General features: G+C 50.6%; 1 protein-coding gene across 1 annotated transcript; it reads left to right on the top strand.

Annotated features, from left to right (window-relative positions):
- The first annotated feature begins 306 nt into the window (after nt 1–306).
- On the top strand, nt 307–15,021 carry TTL (tubulin tyrosine ligase). Its single transcript, XM_080407719.1, has 7 exons — nt 307–632; nt 4,831–4,909; nt 6,618–6,850; nt 9,961–10,096; nt 10,191–10,460; nt 11,433–11,576; nt 13,463–15,021. Exons 1-7 carry the CDS (start codon nt 476–478, stop codon nt 13,578–13,580), a joined length of 1,137 nt encoding a protein of 378 aa, XP_080263845.1. The 5' UTR covers nt 307–475; the 3' UTR covers nt 13,581–15,021.
- Nucleotides 15,022–17,205: the final 2,184 nt, after the last annotated feature.

The raw sequence follows: 17,205 nt of genomic DNA on the forward strand, positions 1-17,205 counted from the left end.
AGGAGGCGCTGACGATCAGTGTAGCGAGGCCAGGCCAAGCGCGCACGGCTCACATCACCGGGACGGGACGCTCTTTGTTCCGCCTTCCCCGAGGCCCCCGACGACAAGCCCCATCATTCCTGCCGGCCCGGGAGGGCCAGCCCGACCCAGCCTCCCCGCGCAGAGCTGCTTAACCCGCAGCCGGACGCAAAACACGAGGCGGGAAGACCCGGCGGCAGCCCCGGTGGCCGCAGCGGCAGCCCTGCCCGCCGGGCGACCTCGCTGACGTCACCGCTCTTCCGAGGCGGTTCTACTTCCGGGTCAGCCCCCGTCCCGCCCCGGGCAGGCTGGTGGGGGCGGCGGCCCCGGCCATGAGGAGCCGAGCGAGGCGGCGGCGGGTGCGTAGGGCCCTGCCTGGGCGGCGGCGGGGCCCCATGGGCCTGGGGCGCTACTGGCGCTGCCGGGGGTAGGGTGGGGGGAGCCCCTCCCCGCCGCCATGTACACCTTCGTGGTGCGGGACGAGGGCAGCAGCGTGTACGCCGAGGTGAGCCGGCTGCTGCTGGGCAGCGGGCAGTGGCGGCGGCTCCGGAGGGACAACCCGCGTTTCAACCTGATGCTGGGCGAAAGGAACCGGCTCCCCTTCGGCAGGCTGGGTAAGGGTCCCCGTTCTTGCCCCCCGCCCCCCGTGGCCGGCACGGAGCCTCCCCGCGGTGTGGGAGGGAGGCCTCCTGTCACCGGGCCGCGGGCCTGTCCCGTGCCGGGCTCCCCGCCGCGGGGACCCGCCCGCTGGCCCGGCCTGCCCCGGCCTGCCCCGCCCGCAGCAAAGGGTGGGGGCCGGGGGTCCCCCTGCAGTCCCTGCCCGGCGCCCCGGCAGGGTTCTTAGCGGCCACCGGCCTGGCCCAGGGGCTGCTGCCCCCGCTAGGGCTCAGGGGCTCCCTCTCCCAGGACCCCCCTTCCGAGCTCCCACAGGGTGTTGTCACCGCTGCCCCCCCGAAAACACGCACCCCGCCCGGGGATCCCCTCCCTCTCGTGTCGCGGACCCTCAGGTGCACACACCCCACACACACAGCAGTGCTTTGGGGGCTGTTTTCACCAGCGCAGGGGCCTTCAGTCGCCCCGCCGGGCTGGGGGGAGCGCGGCGGTGCCGGTGGCGTCCCCGCCTGCTGCGGGCAGGGGTTGCGGTGCTGAGCTCCCCTCTCACGGAGGGGCTTCTGCGGCGTGGGGCAGCTGAGGGAACAGGTCTGAGCCTCAGGTCCTCGACCCTGAGCTGAGACTGGGGCGGGGGGGGGGTGGCGGTTGGCCCCTCTGCAGGGGCTTGGTGGGGGTGACAGTGTATCTAGTCCCTGCTTGGCACAGGGTGAGGGTTGTTCCAGAGCCCATGTGTGTGTAGGGCCAGGCCACCCCCCACACCACCTCTTCCCCGGCTGCCTGAGCCCCTCTGTCACACTGCCAGCACGTGGGGCCCCAGGACCTTCCCTGTGCGGGCCTGTCCCCTGCTTGCATGTGCACTGTGATCCTGGCAGGCAGGGCTGGCACAGCCACCCCCCAGCCCTCCACCCCACCAGGTGGGAAGAAACTCAGGAGCAGGGAGGGACAGTGCCATGAGCTGCCTGTGAGCGGGGAGAGCCAAGGCAGGTACCGGCAGCGTGGTAGGGCACAGTGGGGAGCAGAGATGCACTGTCATTGTCCATGGCTCGGGGTGAGCTGTCAGGAGCTGTGAGGCTAGCAGGTCTGCATGCATGATGCCAGCTGCTGCACTGGCTCCTGTCACCAGGCCTCTCAGGTTTGGCAGGAGGACTCTGCCGAACCCCATCAGAGCAGTGCGTTTCCCTCCTGTAGTCCCCTATGTATCTGATGGCTGGCAGGGCCCTCCTGGCCTCCCCCCAGCCTTTGGCCCTGCTTGCTTCCTTCCTGGGGTGATTCTGCTGCACAGCTGTTGGTTGCAGAAACATCGGAGCAGGAGGAGCCCCCTTGCCCCAGCAGCTCCAGGGTAGGGCGGCTTTTGCAGCTGCTTTCTTGCAGTCAAGACCCAGCACTGACCGCTCTTTCTGCTTTGAAAGTCATCAGCTCCAGCAACTCTTCCCTTGTTTCCACGTACGTTTGTGAGTAGAAAGTCCCCCATCACATGGCAATGCCATCTGGTCACCTCCCTGTGTCAGGGTGTTTACAGCAGGCAGGGAAACACTGGGAGGGGCTTAAGCAGTGCAGATGCTCACACACAGTAGCCAGGCACAGCAAGCAGACCTGTGCCTTAATGTGGGCAGCAGGCAGGGCCTGTGAGCATCAGGCTTCATTGCAGAACAAGTACAGTTCTTTGTGAGCAGGCCTGCGCAGCACATTCAGCTGTGGTGGGCTCGTGGCCGTCTCTTACTAACCCCTTCCATCCTTGGAAGGAGCCCTGGGTTGATGGAAGTGCTTCAGTGAGCTCTTCAGCATGTGTTGCCATGGGATGCCTGGGCCAAGATACATCTATAACCCATGGAGAGGGATGATGCTATGGCTCTGGCTTCTTTAACTCATCCTCCTACAGCAGGAGCTGATTGCCTGAAATCAGTAGATTCAGACCAAAAATAACATGGTTATTTTGGTACCTCTTCCAAAAAGCTGTATCTTCTCTGGTGCATCTTCCTAAAGCTGTCCTCTTGAGCAACTGTTGCATCAAAGCTGACATGGTTTGGTTTTCATAAAGGGTGTAGTCAGTGCAAGCAGACATTAATTCAAGGGAACTGTAGGGATTTGCATTACTTAGGGGCTGAGCTCAGTCATTTGACGTGGGGACTCTCAGCATGTACCCCTGCTTCTGTCCAGCTGCAGGGGCTTCTGTTGCTCTCACTGATAGCCTAATTCTTGGATGATTGTGCCCTTAAGCTGTGTGTGTCTGCATCCGAGGCTGTATCTAATGGAAAAGCAGTTTGTGCTAAGGAGGGGGAGGTAGAGGAAGAAGAGACTGCAGAGGCCTCATGGAGCAGAGGATGCTGGACTGTTCCCTGCCAGCCACGGGAGAATTGCCAGTTTGCTCAGTGCCTTGGCAGCTTTTAACCCTGCTAAGTGCATGATGCAGACCTTACAATATGCCCGAGAATCCGTTCTCTTTCTGCCCAGTGGTCCCTCCTTGCCAGCCACCAGGCTCCAAATTGCAGCCCACTGCTCCATGGAGGAAATCTCAGGAAACCAACAAGGATGTGCCTCCCAGCAGGTCAGTTATCCAGCAGCAGTGGTTTCAAAGCAGGTGGTTTCAGCCACTTCCATCCTCCCCCTCCCACCAGCCCCATTTCTCTTGTCATTGGTAACAGGATGGGCTGACCACTGTGGAGCATAGCCACCCAGAGTGGTGGTATCTCCTTCTGGACCTCAATTCCTCCAGGAGCAAGCAAAAACTGAGAACAGAAGGAAATTTGATGGTTTTTTACTAATTTATTTCAGTAAATTAGTGCCTGGCAGTGCTGACTATACATGGAAGTGTCTGAAGTTACAGATCTTTTCCGGAAGATGCTTTTCAGCTATCTTACATTTTAAGATCTGTGAACAAAAAAGTGATCCAGGTCAGGGCTGTGACTTTGGAGTGGAAATAGATATTCACTCTCTGTGATCTTGCAGCTGCCTCATCTTTAAGGTAATGTTTGCCCCAAGCCTTTTTTCCCAGGCAAACCCCAAGGAGGATAACTAAAACCCTGAATCCTTTTTCAGGGTATAAATCACTCCCACAAGCATTTTCTTTGAAAAGAGGAGATGGAAGTAACTGCCATGCTTGGGGGATCACCCTGGTCCTAGGTCATTTAAAACCAGACCAGTTTTTCGGCATGTTTTCCCTGTTGATGCTCTTGTCAATTGTTGTCACCAGTCACCCAGGTATTGCCCCAGGCATCAGTTGCCTCTTGCACGTCCGTGTTCAGCTGCACTGGTTACGTGAGAGAGGCTGTGTGGCATTGCCTGGATTAGCGTTACCCTTTGGACACCTGCTGCCGTCCTGTCCCCCCCAGAGAGCTTCCAGCTGAGCACAAGCATTTGTATAGTGTGAGAAGGTGAAAGAGTACAGGCTGTGGTGTGAAGTCTAGTGTTGATGAGGAGATACCCATCTATTTGGCATTTGTGAGGCCACAGCTGGATACTGGGACCAGTTTGGGACTTCCCATTGCAAGGAAGGCATAGATGCTCTGGAGTGACTCCAGCAGGGGCCATCAGGATAGTCAGGGGGACACAGGATGGCAAGTCAGGCACTGGAACAAGGACCTGTAGAAGCAGTGGAATCTTCGTCCTTAGAGCTACTCAGACTTTGACCAAACAGGTATTTAGAGCAGAGACCCCCAGAGGTTCCTTCCCACCCCAGCTATCTGAGGGGGCTTGCTGCAAACTGGCAGAGGGAAGCAAGACTCCCAGTCTTCTAATGATTCCCAGTGTTTTGTGATATCGGGTCCAACAGGGAATCTTGCTGCATGTGACAAAGAAACAAGGCCCTTTCCCAAGCTGTGATCTTTGCAGCATGGTGTGGTTCCCTGCATCCTCCTACTGCATTTAAGAGTAACTGAAATCTTGGCTTTTAAAAACTCCCACCAGCAAATGGAGAATGTTTTTGGGTGGTGCTGCCAGTTCCATGTGAATTAGGAAATTATTATTTTCCTTTGGAAAATGGAATTATCGAATTCAGACTAGACCTGGTTAAATGCATGCCTTTTCATAATTAAAAGAAAGGAAACCGCAGGAGCCAGCACCAGCTTAGAGCCTGTTTCTATGATGCAGGGCAAGGAAACAGCCGCCTTTCCCTTCCCTACTGCACAGATCCTTTGCAGCAAGCAGGTGGTTTGCCTTCATTAAGTGAGGAGTTTGACTGATCTCTTTGTTCCCCCATTTTAGGCCATGAACCTGGACTTGTGCAGCTGGTGAATTACTACAGGGGAGCAGACAAGCTGTGCCGCAAAGCATCTCTGGTGAAGTAAGAAATTCACTGAAATGTTACATGGGATTGGCAGAAATTTTTCTTCTAACTGTTGTCGAGTGTTGAACCTGTTTGGAGGGTATTTCACAGAACAGCTGCCCAGGGAGTGTCCTAGCACATGCTGTCTTCTGACTCCTCTGTTGGTCTGTAAAGCTATCTGAGTGCAGAAAGACCTCTTTGTAACTTCAGGGGAAGTGCTGTTTCCACTGAATTATGTCTGCTTGAAACCATAGAGTGTATTGAATCAGATTAGAGCCAAATCAAAAGAAAAAAATAACGTATCTGCTCTTTTTCCTTGGAGACATTTAATTAAAAACCTATTCCTTTTATTCTGTGTTTCATCCAGAGATGAGACACTAATATGCCTTTAGCTAATCAGATTTGTTTGTCAAACAAATGCTTGGAGACATCTCCAGAAAGAGCTCTGGGAGTTATTTCTGCATGACCAGCTGTACCAGGGTCTCCTGGGGAAATGCAGAGGAGCTTTCATTGCAGATAACGCTTGTCCCTGTGCAAACTTTGTGGCCATTAAGGCATCTTCATGTCAGAGCTTTCGGCCTCCTTCAGGCATTTGATTCCACATTGTTCCCAGTGCTGCCTCTTGCTGATGCAGTCCTGCAGACTGTGTGCTGATCCGAGGCCTCTCCTTCCCCTGCAAAGAACCGAGTTCCAGGTGCTTTCTTTGCAGTGGTGATGGTGTTTGTCAGGAACTAGCAGAGCATTTTTTAAACAAGCACTCTGTGGCTTGTGGTCTGGAGGCAGTGCTGAAAAGTCTTCCACACCTGTTTTTTCTCTCCCAGAGCTTGGCTGGCCTTTTCAACTGGGGACTCAACCATAGATCAAGCTGCTTATGAACCCAAGGGACTACAAATTATGTTCCTCAGGGCTCCCAGGGTGTTGCTGACTGGCTGGCATTTCAACAGAGAGGCACAAATGCATGGAGAGAGTCAACAAGTCATGAGCTCTACTTTAGGCCTTAAGCAAAGCACAGAGAGAGCATTCAGAAAGGCAGGCAGCTCCCTTGACTGAAAGAAAACAGGCCTGGCCTCCGCCGACAGGAGTTTCCTGGCATCTCTAGACTTTACTGGTGGTAGGGATGTGTCAGGGATCAGAGGCTGCACAATGCAAGGGGGATCCCAGACACCCTGGGACACGAAATGTGTATTGGTGTCCTTGCTTTCTGTGGGTTCCTGGTGGTCTTCATGTACAACTGGGATACCTGAATGGATCTCAGTGGGGATTGGGATCAAGAGCTAAGCAGCACCTTAGGGAACATTGCTGCCCTGGCCTCCCTTTTGCCAGTTGTGATCACAGCATCCTTCCTGCCCTGTTCTGTGTTAGCAAACGCACCTCTTCAGTTCCCTTGTGCAGAGACAATGCAGGGAATGTACCATAAGCTCTAGTTAAGTGGAAACTCCTCCACTGATTGTTTCATGATATCCACAGTATCTACAAAGTATTTAATGAAAGCAGGCAGGTCTAGTTCAAAGAGCAGTGCTCAGTTGCAGGTTGAGGTTGCCATATCATCTTTAGGGAAGCCCTAATTTCAGGGGTCTAAGGAAAATACAGTAATTTGGCACAGGCTATCTGTAAGCTGTTGTTCATCACCAAACAAAAGAGCACAGTTAATGATTTTTACTTATTAAATGATGTCTGTGCAGGTGGAGGCACTCTGGAGATTAACAGCCTGTCTCTCTTCACCCAGGCTAATCAAGACAAGCCCTGAACTATCGGAGTCCTGCACATGGTTCCCTGAGTCATATGTGATTTACCCAACAAACTTGAAGACCCCCATGGCTCCAGCACAGAATGGGATTCGCCATCTCATAAACAACACAAGGACAGATGAGCGGGAAGTTTTCTTGGCAGCTTACAACAGGCGGCGGGAAAGCAAAGAAGGCAATGTGTGGATCGCCAAGTCTTCAGCTGGTGCCAAAGGTTCATTCTCCAGCAAAACGAGCCACCTGCTCATTATTCCTTACTCCTTACTTGATCGGTAGAGTCCTGGGGTTTGGCTGAGCCCAGCTGGTATCTAGCCTGTCTGTGAAGGGCTTCACCTGCCAAATCCATGCCAGTTAAGCCAGCATAGGGCTTTTCTTTGTCTGTTTGGCAGCCTGGCAAGCATTATAACATGCACATGCTACCTGGGACATGGATGGCAGTGAAAGGACCTCCAGTTTTCTACACATGCACCTCAAAAACACAGGAAAGTTTGCAGGGAGAAGGCAGCAGGCAAGGGGAATTTGGAGAGCGGGTGATAACAGGGAGCAGAATGGGATGTGTGGGGGAGGGCAGCAGGCAGGACAGCAGGCTTAACGGGCAAGGACCCCAACTCTCAGTGCTGCAGCTAAGCCTGATTTCACCTGGACAGAAATACTGCCGCTTGTCTTTCAGCCAACCGCAGATGCCTGGTGCCAGTGACCTACCCATGGTCACACTGAGAGACTGGCTGAGTAGCCACGAGCTCGGTGCATCAAAATTACGTGCAAGCCTCAGGGGAAGGTACCAGAGCAAAGACAAGCAATGCAGTGCCTGTGTGTCCCTTTAATTTGAATAAGGCAATGGAGTGGTAATGTGTCCTTCTTGTGCCAGGGTCATTGCATTGCTTACTCTACAGAAATAATGAGCAGTTAGATGAGACGGCTGGACACAGCTATAGATGTAATAATTTGGTAGCTATGCGCTGTCTGTCAGTTCAGCGGTGTCATGGGCACGTTATCAGAATGGCCTTGCCATGTGTGCAGGCCCCAGGCAGCAGAGCCCAGCCCGAGGAAGGACCTGGCCTTTCCAAAGGGAACAAGCCAACATGTATTACTCAAATTTGCAGAGTCATCTCTGATGCAGTCTTTCTAAAATCACCAGAGTGTGAAAGCCACAGATGGCTGTAAGGAGGCTGCATGGTAAACTGTCCTTCATTCTGGCTTCCTTCATTGCTGTGCTTTCTTGGCTGTGTTACCAAGAAGCATCAGAAGAGTATGCTCGTCTTCATCAGGGAGGAAGGGGCAGTGAGCCCTTTCATTATGCCAGTGGGGGAATGTGTTTCTGTATGGTCTAACAGTCTGGCAAAGAATCATTGTGGGCAACTGAAAAGGCCATTGCTTTGGTTTGCTGTCGGTTGGGGAGTTTTAGACTCTCCATCCTTTATTCAAGTGTGATCCCACCTTTTCTGCATTAAAGCAGGGTAAACTTTCATATTTATCAGTGTGCTGAAGAACATAAGCTGGGAATTAAGGTGGAAAGAGCCTCATGTTAATCTTCTAGAGGGAAGTTTTCAATGTCTAGGGATTACTTCTGATGAAGAAGAAACCTTGGCAAAATTAATTGCCAAGGCAGATCTTGACTCGGGCACAGCCCCTAACTCAGGACAGGTCTAATGGAAGTGTGGTTGTCCATCAGTGAAAGGGAAATTAAAGGTTTAGGATGTCCTAACTTAAAAGTTGAGAGACTTTTCAACTGTAGCTAGAGGTTTTGATGTTTCCTTTGAGAGGAGGGACAGCTGCCCCACATAAGCTGCTTTGCTGCCTCACTGGGTTGCTGACTAGGTGCACAGTTAGGCTGACCTCTCCCTTGATTCACTGTCTAGTGCTGGACAGGTGCCTGCTGATCTTCCCAAGGCAGGGGCTTTACTGACTTACAGAGATGTTGTTTCCCTCCTTCCCCTAGCACACAGCCTGCAGTTGTACCGATGCAAGTTTGTGCCTGTTCTGCTGTGATCAGGGGACTAAAAAAATCTCCCCCTTTGCGTAAAACATGGGTGAGAGATAATTTGAAGGACTTCCTTTTGGTAGAGAACGCAAGGACAGGTAGGGGGTCAGTAGGGCTGGGAAGCTGTGACTCCTGTATGCAAAGCAGGGAGCAGTGAAAGCACCTGCAGGGCTGTACTGACATTGATCTTCAGGAATCACAGCTAGGAGCATTTTCCATGGGATGATCCTGTCAAATCTTGTGCTCCAAACCTGCGTTCTCCCCACACTGCTCCCTTGAAAAGTGTTTCTTTTCACTATTTCCTCCAAAACGCTCAGCACAAAGTTAAGACTAAGTCATCAGCTTTAGTCCAAAAAGTCAACTGGATGCCTGAGGACTGGACATCATGCCAGAGAAGTGTTAGATAATTTTAGCTGAGCTGGTTTATCCCTCATGTGGCACCATGCCATCCCTTTATCAAATTCTAGAAGGGATCTGTTCCCTCTTCATTGCTCTGCAACAGCAGTTTCATATCTGGACTCTTGCAGGAAATGGACAGTGACAGCTTCAGCCAAAATGTGGCAGTATTTAAATGGCACATGTAATTTTTTTAATGAAAAGCTTCCACAGCAGGGGAAAATACTGACTATGTGGATGAGCATTTTGAGATAGTTCTTTTCCTAATTCAGCAATGATTTTAATAGTGATTTAAATCAGCTTGATGAGCAAGGCAACACTGCAGAAGTGTGACTGCCTCTGGCAGCCCGAGAAGCCAGGCAGGGGCAGAAAGTCTGAGTCTAGGACAAAAACCCACAAACCTTCCTAAAAAAAAAAAAACCCAAAAACCTGCCAAAGCCCCTGTTCTCCAAACTGCTGAAAAACAGAGGAAAACAAAACAAAATTCAACAAAACAAAATTCAACAAGTGTTGTTGCTACCCACACCCCTGCTAAGGCCAGGTGAAAAAATTGCTGGAAAAGGAAGAAGATTCCCCCAAACCAAGCAGTTGCCTCACTGCTTGCCAAAGTCCCCGTCTGCTGTTGCACCTAGGTAGGCACTCCCCTGCAGACGAGCCCCAGGCAGGCCATGCCGTCTCAGTACACTTGGTTCCCGTTTCTGTTAGCTCTGGTTACTGGGGAGCCAGACGCCCCGTGCCATGCTAACAGGAAGATCCATTTGCGATTAACTGCTTGATATTCAGCAAGCGTGACTTCACTTGGGTGCCAACCAGCCCTGGGGACATGGGTACTTGCATGTCATGTGGCTTTTTGGGCAAATGAGCCATGGTTCACTTGGGCCCTGAAAAACTTCCAGCAAAGGTAGGAGGATCCTCTACCTAATTTTGTCTTCGTTTTTCTGTGCTAGGGGAAGGGATCCTGATTTCTTCAGAGGCTGCAGAGCTCCTGGACTTCATTGATGAGCAGGGACAAGTGCATGTGATTCAGAAATACCTGGAGAGGCCTCTGCTTTTAGAGCCAGGGCATCGCAAGTTTGACATCAGGTAACCTTTTCTGCTTTTGTAATAACCATTTTTCGTTTTCATGCTGTTTTTTTTTTAAGTTACTGAGACTAGTGTTTGTTTTCTTGCTCCCCAGGAGCTGGGTTCTTGTGGATCATCAATATAATATCTACCTCTACAGAGAGGGTGTCCTGCGGACCTCTTCCGAACCATATAACAGTGCTAATTTCCAGGATAAAACCTGCCACTTGACCAATCACTGCATTCAGAAGGAATATTCCAAAAACTACGGGCGGTATGAGGAAGGGAATGAAATGTTCTTCGAGGAGTTCAACCAGTATCTGATGGATGCCCTGAACACAACGCTTGAGAATAGCATCTTACTGCAAATCAAACACATAATAAGGTAGTCAGCTGCCTGTTGTATAGGGGAACTTAACCTTTCAGTGACTGGGAATGTGTATGAGCACAGCTGGGGAAGCACAGACCCAACGAGGGAGGGTTTCAGTTGTGTAGATTAAGAAAAAGCTATAAACAAATGTTTTTGAGCAATGTGATTGCTCAATGAAAAGGGACCTCCTTATGTGCTGTTCTTTCAAGGGTACGTGTCCGTGTCTGCGTTTTGCCAGCTGTGGCTGAAGAGGGATGGAGTGAGATCACTTGGTAAGGGAAGAGGGTGGGTCAAAAGACAGGGCTGGGAGAGGCTGAGATTAAAAATCGTGTAAGGTGTAAGAGGGGAAGGGAAGCTGGACTCAAGTCTGCAGGATCTCGCTGCTTCCCCCCACATCAGCAAGCAGCAGCACATCTCATTGGCTTAGGTCATCTTAGTCCACGTAGAGCCAGCTATCTCCTGGGCACAGAACTTGCCTGGAGAGAGATCTGGGAGTTCATGGTCCTGCAGAGAATCCGGGTCTTGATAAAGTGATCCTTTATGGTGGAATTTACTTTGCAAGTACCCCATTGCTGTTATTTACACCAAAAGACATGGCACAATCTTTGAGGGACTCAGAGGCAAATGAGCCGTCAGTGGCAGTTCCTTGGGGACCTGGTGCAGCCCTTTGTGGCTCTGCCTTCTGCTCCAGGTTCGAATTGAGCATTTTTTTCAAGTTTTTCAACTTGCCTAGTGAGGTAGTGAGGGTAGATGCTACTACTCAGCTCTTTAGGAGTTAACTCAGGTGTGTCCCCACATGTGTTTTGATGATTGCACGATGGACCTGGACACCATGATGTGTGTTGGTTTAGTTTGTGATTTGAGGCAGTCCCAGGGCACCAGGGGACCCCTCCACTCAACCGTGCTATACATGTGCCCTCAGAAGCTGCAGTGTGGCAGGTGTGTCCGCAGGGCTTTTAATCTTGGGTTTCTGTTTTACCTTCACAGAAGCTGCCTTATGTGTATAGAGCCTGCAATCAGCACAAAGCATCTTCACTACCAGAGCTTCCAGCTCTTTGGCTTTGACTTCATGGTGGATGAGGAGCTGAAGGTCTGGCTGATAGAAGTTAATGGGGCCCCAGCATGTGCCCAGTGAGTAATCAGTTTCTGTAGTACCCTTGTGATGCCACCATTCATTGCTTCACCAAAAATATGGCTGGGACCTAGCTCCCAGTGAAAAAGGTGGAAGAAAGTGAAAGGCAGAGGAGTTTTCCAGGCTAACCCATACCAGGCACTGCTCTAAGTGCCAGCTGAATGAAGTTTGTTGCTCCTGTCTCTGTATTTGGTATCCCCCATCTTCTTTCCCATGTGAGATGGCGTGCTAACCTCAGGTTTTGGACAAATGGGTTTGAATATAACTTGGGTCATTGTTACCAATGCTGTTGAGTTGAAGTTATGTTGCTGAATTAACACTTTGGGGGACAGGTGGTTTCTCAGACTCTATTGTGAAGCCACTGGTGGCTGGTCGTTACCTGAACACATGATGAGTAGCATTAAGTGCAGCAGCTGAAAGTGAGTGAATTTGCAGGCAGCAGGACCCCAGAGCACACTGTGGATGCTGCAGACATTGGATCAAAGCATCCACCAGTCACAGGGAGGCTGGGTCAGCCCAACAGCTGTGGCCATGAGCATCTCTGCATAGGCACAGCTGGAGGTGCTGTATTATGTGATTGAGACAACTGCGGGAGACTGGAAATCTTTGCTAAATGGGCATCTGTATCGTACACAGGCCTAGCCAAACAGAACAGGCTGTACATCACTACATTAGAATTTGATTAGATTAGACATAGATTAGATATCAATTAGATTACATCACCGCTAACAGTAGACAAAAAATTCAGGTCAAACTTACCAGAGAGCCTGTTCAGCAGCCTTTTCAGAGCTAGGGCTGAGTGAGCTTTATGTGTGCAGGATGCCCTATTCACCATGTGCACCATGGTGCAATACTGCATTGCACCTCCTTGTGTTGCTGTATGGATAGAATTTGGTTGTTGCTGGGTAGATTTGGGTTGCGGCAATGCCCCGTTTGCTTTGTGCCTCCATGGGCACTTGGAAGCCATCAAAAGCAGCTGAGGTAGGGTTTTGGCTATTTATGTCTTCTCCTCCTCAGGATTATGTGAATTTGAAGCACCCAAATCACACAGTTCCCATTTAAGAGACAAAAATTGGCTGTTGAAAGCAGTAATGTTCCCAGGAGCTGAAAAAGCATCTTACTGTCATGTAGCCCCAAAGACATAGAGTGAAAGACATTGTTAATCCTAGTAAAGACAGCTCTGGTGCTAAAAATGTCCCAGATGCCAGCACATTCAGGGAGATTACACATGTATTTCCTTCAGCAGAAAGTGAAGCTATTGTTAACTCATTTCTCAAACACCTTGTCTCTCTCCTCCCTAATCCTGCTCTGCCTGAGCCATGCCATGGTGAAACACATCCCACGCTTCTGGAGGGTCCTGTGAAGTCTCTGTGCCTGGTCACAAGCTGATGTGCGCAGCTGCAGCGCAGTGCAGCATTTCATCAAACCATGAATGCATCAGAGCAGTGCCTATGGGGCACATCCCCATGTGAATGGGGTCTGATGTGATAAATCACGACTCCCTGAGCTGGAAGGCTGGTACAGGGGGTACTCAGCTGTTGGCTACCCCCATGCATCTTGTGGTGACTCAGGTCTGAGGCCTGAGGATGTGGAGACTCTGCCCAGGAGCCTGTTCTGACAGTAAACTTAGATAATGGGTTCTGTGGTCCTGTCTGGCAGAGAGCAATGTTGGGGATTCAGTTCTTTGAAAAGAAGACAGCTGCTGGGGTAGGCAGGGAGGAGGCAGAAGAGATGTCACCCTCCTGTTTGCTGCCCTGGAGCTACCCATAATGGGAGCAGGGTCTTGTAGATCTTGCTAGGAAGAACGCATGTTTATGTAAAAATTGGTCGGGGCTCTGCTGGTTTGTCCTGCCTGGGCATCTGATATCTCCCTCTCGTCTCTTAGGAAGCTGTATGCAGAGCTCTGCCAAGGAATTGTGGATGTAGCCATCTCTAGCGTTTTCCCCCTCAACGACACAGGGCAGAAGACAAGCCAGCCATCATCGATCTTTATCAAGCTGTGATGACGACAGGAACACGTCTGCTGTGCATAGGAGAGACTGCACCCATTGGGTCAGCACAGCACAGTGGCTTATCTCAGTATCATGCCAAAAAGTGACAGAGGCAGGCTTCTTATTTTCTGGGAAATCATGGGGAAAAACAACGGAACAGGCATCCACACAGAGCTGTGATGAGCCAGAGCTGCTCAGATAGCTCTGCCTGCATTCACCAAAATCCACTTCAGAAACAGCTCATGTGACTTTGATACCTGAAACAAATCTCTCTGGGAGAACAAAAAAATAATAACCTTAAAATGAAACCCCAACAGGGATACTATAATACTGTATTAGCTCCTCCTTTTCTATAGAGATAACATTGGGTTTTTTAAGGGAATTGAGCAAAGAGAACAATGATCTGGGACATCATGGCTGGGAAGTTGCCCTCCTCCCGCTGTGTTTCTTCTTTCCTCACCTACTGCATCATTAGTGCCTTAGCTCAGCTCCAAATAGGTGACTCCTTTCCTTTGTTCCTGCTTTGTTATACAGAAAGGAGCAAGCTCTCTTGCACCGCAGGATGCCTAAAACCAGGAGCACCCAAGAATTCAGTTTCCTTAGGTCATTTTCCAAGCTGGTTGGCTGAACAGCCCAGGCAGCAGCTGGCAAAAGGGTGCTGAATGCAGATGGTGAATTAACCCATACAAGGAAGGCAATTTTGTTTGTTTACAGTTATCCCTTTTCCTAATGAGATCTGAATCGGTATCCATCCCAGTCTGATGCAGTTGGATTCTGTTTAAAAGAGGTAGAGGCACCCCTTTTGGGGCTCACCGGCAGGCTGTAGGTTTTCTAGCATCACTTCTGTGTTCAAAGTGTTTCAGATAGCAGAAACCCGATCTCAGCTTCCTCCGAGACACTTCAGTGAATTTACACTCTGCATTTGAGGCTTTAATCTGAAATCTTTCAACCCAAATAATGTTTATCCTGTTTGATCCAACCAATTTTATTCTCCTACATGTGACAAATACTGCTATTTTTTGCCCTGAACACAGTCCACAGCTCAGTCCCAGCAAGGGGAAAGGTGGGTGAGGTTTTGTAGACCAGGGGAGAGAGTCCTTGTGTATAGGCTTGCCACACAGCTGGGAAGGCAGATGTTTTGCACGGGAGGGGAGGTTAAATTCCTTGTGGTCCCTGAATTTCTGAGCTAATGTGTACTTTGAAATATAATTAAATCCCTGGCATGCTGACCACCCTGTGAAGGGTTATCTGAATTTTCAGTGTGCATCCAGCACATCTCTCCTAAGCTAGAACTCTTTGCAGAGCACGGTGGCACTTGTAACAGCAGCAAGTTTTGTGAGGGGTGTTCAGGGCTGTGTCTGCTGCCTCTGGCAGGGCGGGATGGTTGACACCAAAATAAACTGGTTCCTGTTACCCAAAATAAACAAACAAGAAGAGACTGTGGAGTTTACAAGCTTGTGGCTGCCTGTGTGTAATGGGAAGTGAACCAAGCAATGGAATTTCTGCCTCTCAGAAGATCCTAGCGCTTTGGTGTACTCATCTCTGCTCACAATGGAGATTTCAGAGGTCTATGCCAGTAGGTGATCCTAGCACCTTTCTGTAGGCAGGACTAAAGCACTCAGGCCTCCTTGGAGTGATGCATTTTGATCTGATCATGCCATCATGGGATGGACATCCATTGCAACATGCTGTGAATCCACAAGCGGCACCATTTCACACAGGGCCATTGAAATCCAGGAGAGAACAGAGTGCTTAGCAAAACCCTGTGGAAGCATCACGGAGAGGGCACATCAGAGCGCCACACAAGCCCCTCAAAGTTGTCGGTGCCGCAAAGCGCAGCATGGATCTGCATCTGCAGGGGCTGTGGCGGACACAGGGTACACTGGTGCACCCTGAGAAGTGACGGGGAGCAGGAGCTATGTGAAACTGGGGCTGCAGCTTTGTTCCGCTGCTCTGCAGGTGCCAGCGGGTGGCTTCGCTTCCAGCGAGATCCCCAGTGCCAGGTCTGTCTTTGGATTTGGGCCTTGTGGGTGTTCAGAAGAGGGACCTTGAATTTGTGAGACAGGAAATGCTGAGTGATAAGCTGGGGAAAGGTTGTTGGGGAAGGAAGGACTGGTCGGGTTTTTCAACTTTATGATAGCAGATAGGTGTCAAAATTTCACAACAGGCCAGGTAAAGTGTAGGGGTAATGCTACAAGGTAAAATGTAGGCTGTAATGGTTGTTACTCAACTTGCAAAGTTCACCACATCTCCACTGACATTTTCATGTGAGCTTAAAAATTACATCTTTTTGCCCAGCAAAGGGAAGACCTGATAGCGAGTGCTGTGGTCCAGGATGTGCCTGAGGTGACAGAGGAGACACTGAGCTCTCACAAGCTCTAGGGCAAACAAGAGCAGAGCAGAGATGGCAGAAAATTTTCCCCATCATAATGAAATGAGAAACGCTCATTTTCTGGAGTGCCAGACCCATCCTTTTCCCCTCAAAAGGGAAACTGAAAAACCACATCACTCCCTTACTGCACAGTAACATGAGATTCCTGCCAACATAGTGCGATAAGGGCAAGAAAGCTGCCGGGACCCAAGCAGAAGCAGCGGCCCCCCTGGAGCAGCTGGCACACCTGGGAGGAGCAGTGACTCGTGAACTGCTGCCTAACTCCAAGGCCTTTTCTTCCCCCTTTTTCACCCCCATGTCAGCAGCTGGTTGGTTTTGCTGCTCAGCTGAATGCTTCAGCTTGATGGTAGAGCCACGACCACAAGTGATGCAGCTATTTCATACCCTGCCTTTTCAGCTGGGCTTGGGGGAGGTAGTGATTCAGGGATGCTTTAATCATTGACTTGTTTGCTGATTTTTTCAGAAATAAGCAACAGCCTCAGGAGGAAAACAGCAGCTATTGCGTATATTTACCACTTGCTCTCAAAGTGCTCCCCAAGTAAAGCGCGGGAGGTGAATGATAAAGGATGGGGAGCATGGTGCCTAAGGTCTTGCCCAAAATATTAGGTGGAGCAGAGGATGTGTCTGGCAGAGGCCTGAGCACTGCAGCTGTGGGAGCACTTTGCAAGTGATGCTCACAAGCCCTTGTGAGACTTTTGTTTCTTTTTTTAGGAATACACAACAATATTTTCTAGCATCTGTCAGCTAAAAGGTCAATAGAAAAGGTCTTGCTCTGTTTCCTGAGCTTTTGCAAAGGATGGTGCTGGGTTTCCAGAAGACACCTATCACACTGCAGAATGTTGCTAGGCTTAGTTGTGTCACTTCACGTCAGCCATGAAGGATTCAGGCCCAGGTGCTCTGGCTGCATTTTCCCTGCTGGACTCTGGGTTTCAGGTAGCTCCCACGTGGCTTGTCTCAGAGCGGCTTGGTCATGATTACCGTGCAACCACAATCCAGTGGCTGGCCACAGCCCACAGAAAATGCCGGAGAAGTCTTAAGAAAGGCTCAAAAGCCTCTTCATCCATGTGGCCTGGCTGCCCAGTGCTGCGGTGCCCAGCACCCGTCAGGACTGCTTGCATGTCCCTGCTCTCAGCGTTTCCTGCTTTCCACGTGCAGCTCTCCCCCAGCAGAGCGATGCTGTGCTGTGTGTAGGTTTGTAATCGTGTCTCATTGCCAGTGCCCACCGCGGCAGCCCTTGGAAAACCC

Source organism: Falco punctatus (assembly GCF_963210335.1).
Source record: "Falco punctatus genome assembly, chromosome: 12".
Classification (NCBI taxonomy): domain Eukaryota; kingdom Metazoa; phylum Chordata; class Aves; order Falconiformes; family Falconidae; genus Falco; species Falco punctatus.

Bases quoted from the DNA above. Each gene is read 5' to 3' on its own strand.
- TTL (XM_080407719.1), top strand. From the start codon at position 476: ATGTACACCTTCGTGGTGCGGGACGAGGGCAGCAGCGTGTACGCCGAG. The intron at 633-4,830 runs GTAAGGGTCCCC...CCCCCATTTTAG, and splicing joins GCTCCCCTTCGGCAGGCTGG to GCCATGAACCTGGACTTGTG. The intron at 10,097-10,190 runs GTAACCTTTTCT...CTTGCTCCCCAG, and splicing joins CATCGCAAGTTTGACATCAG to GAGCTGGGTTCTTGTGGATC.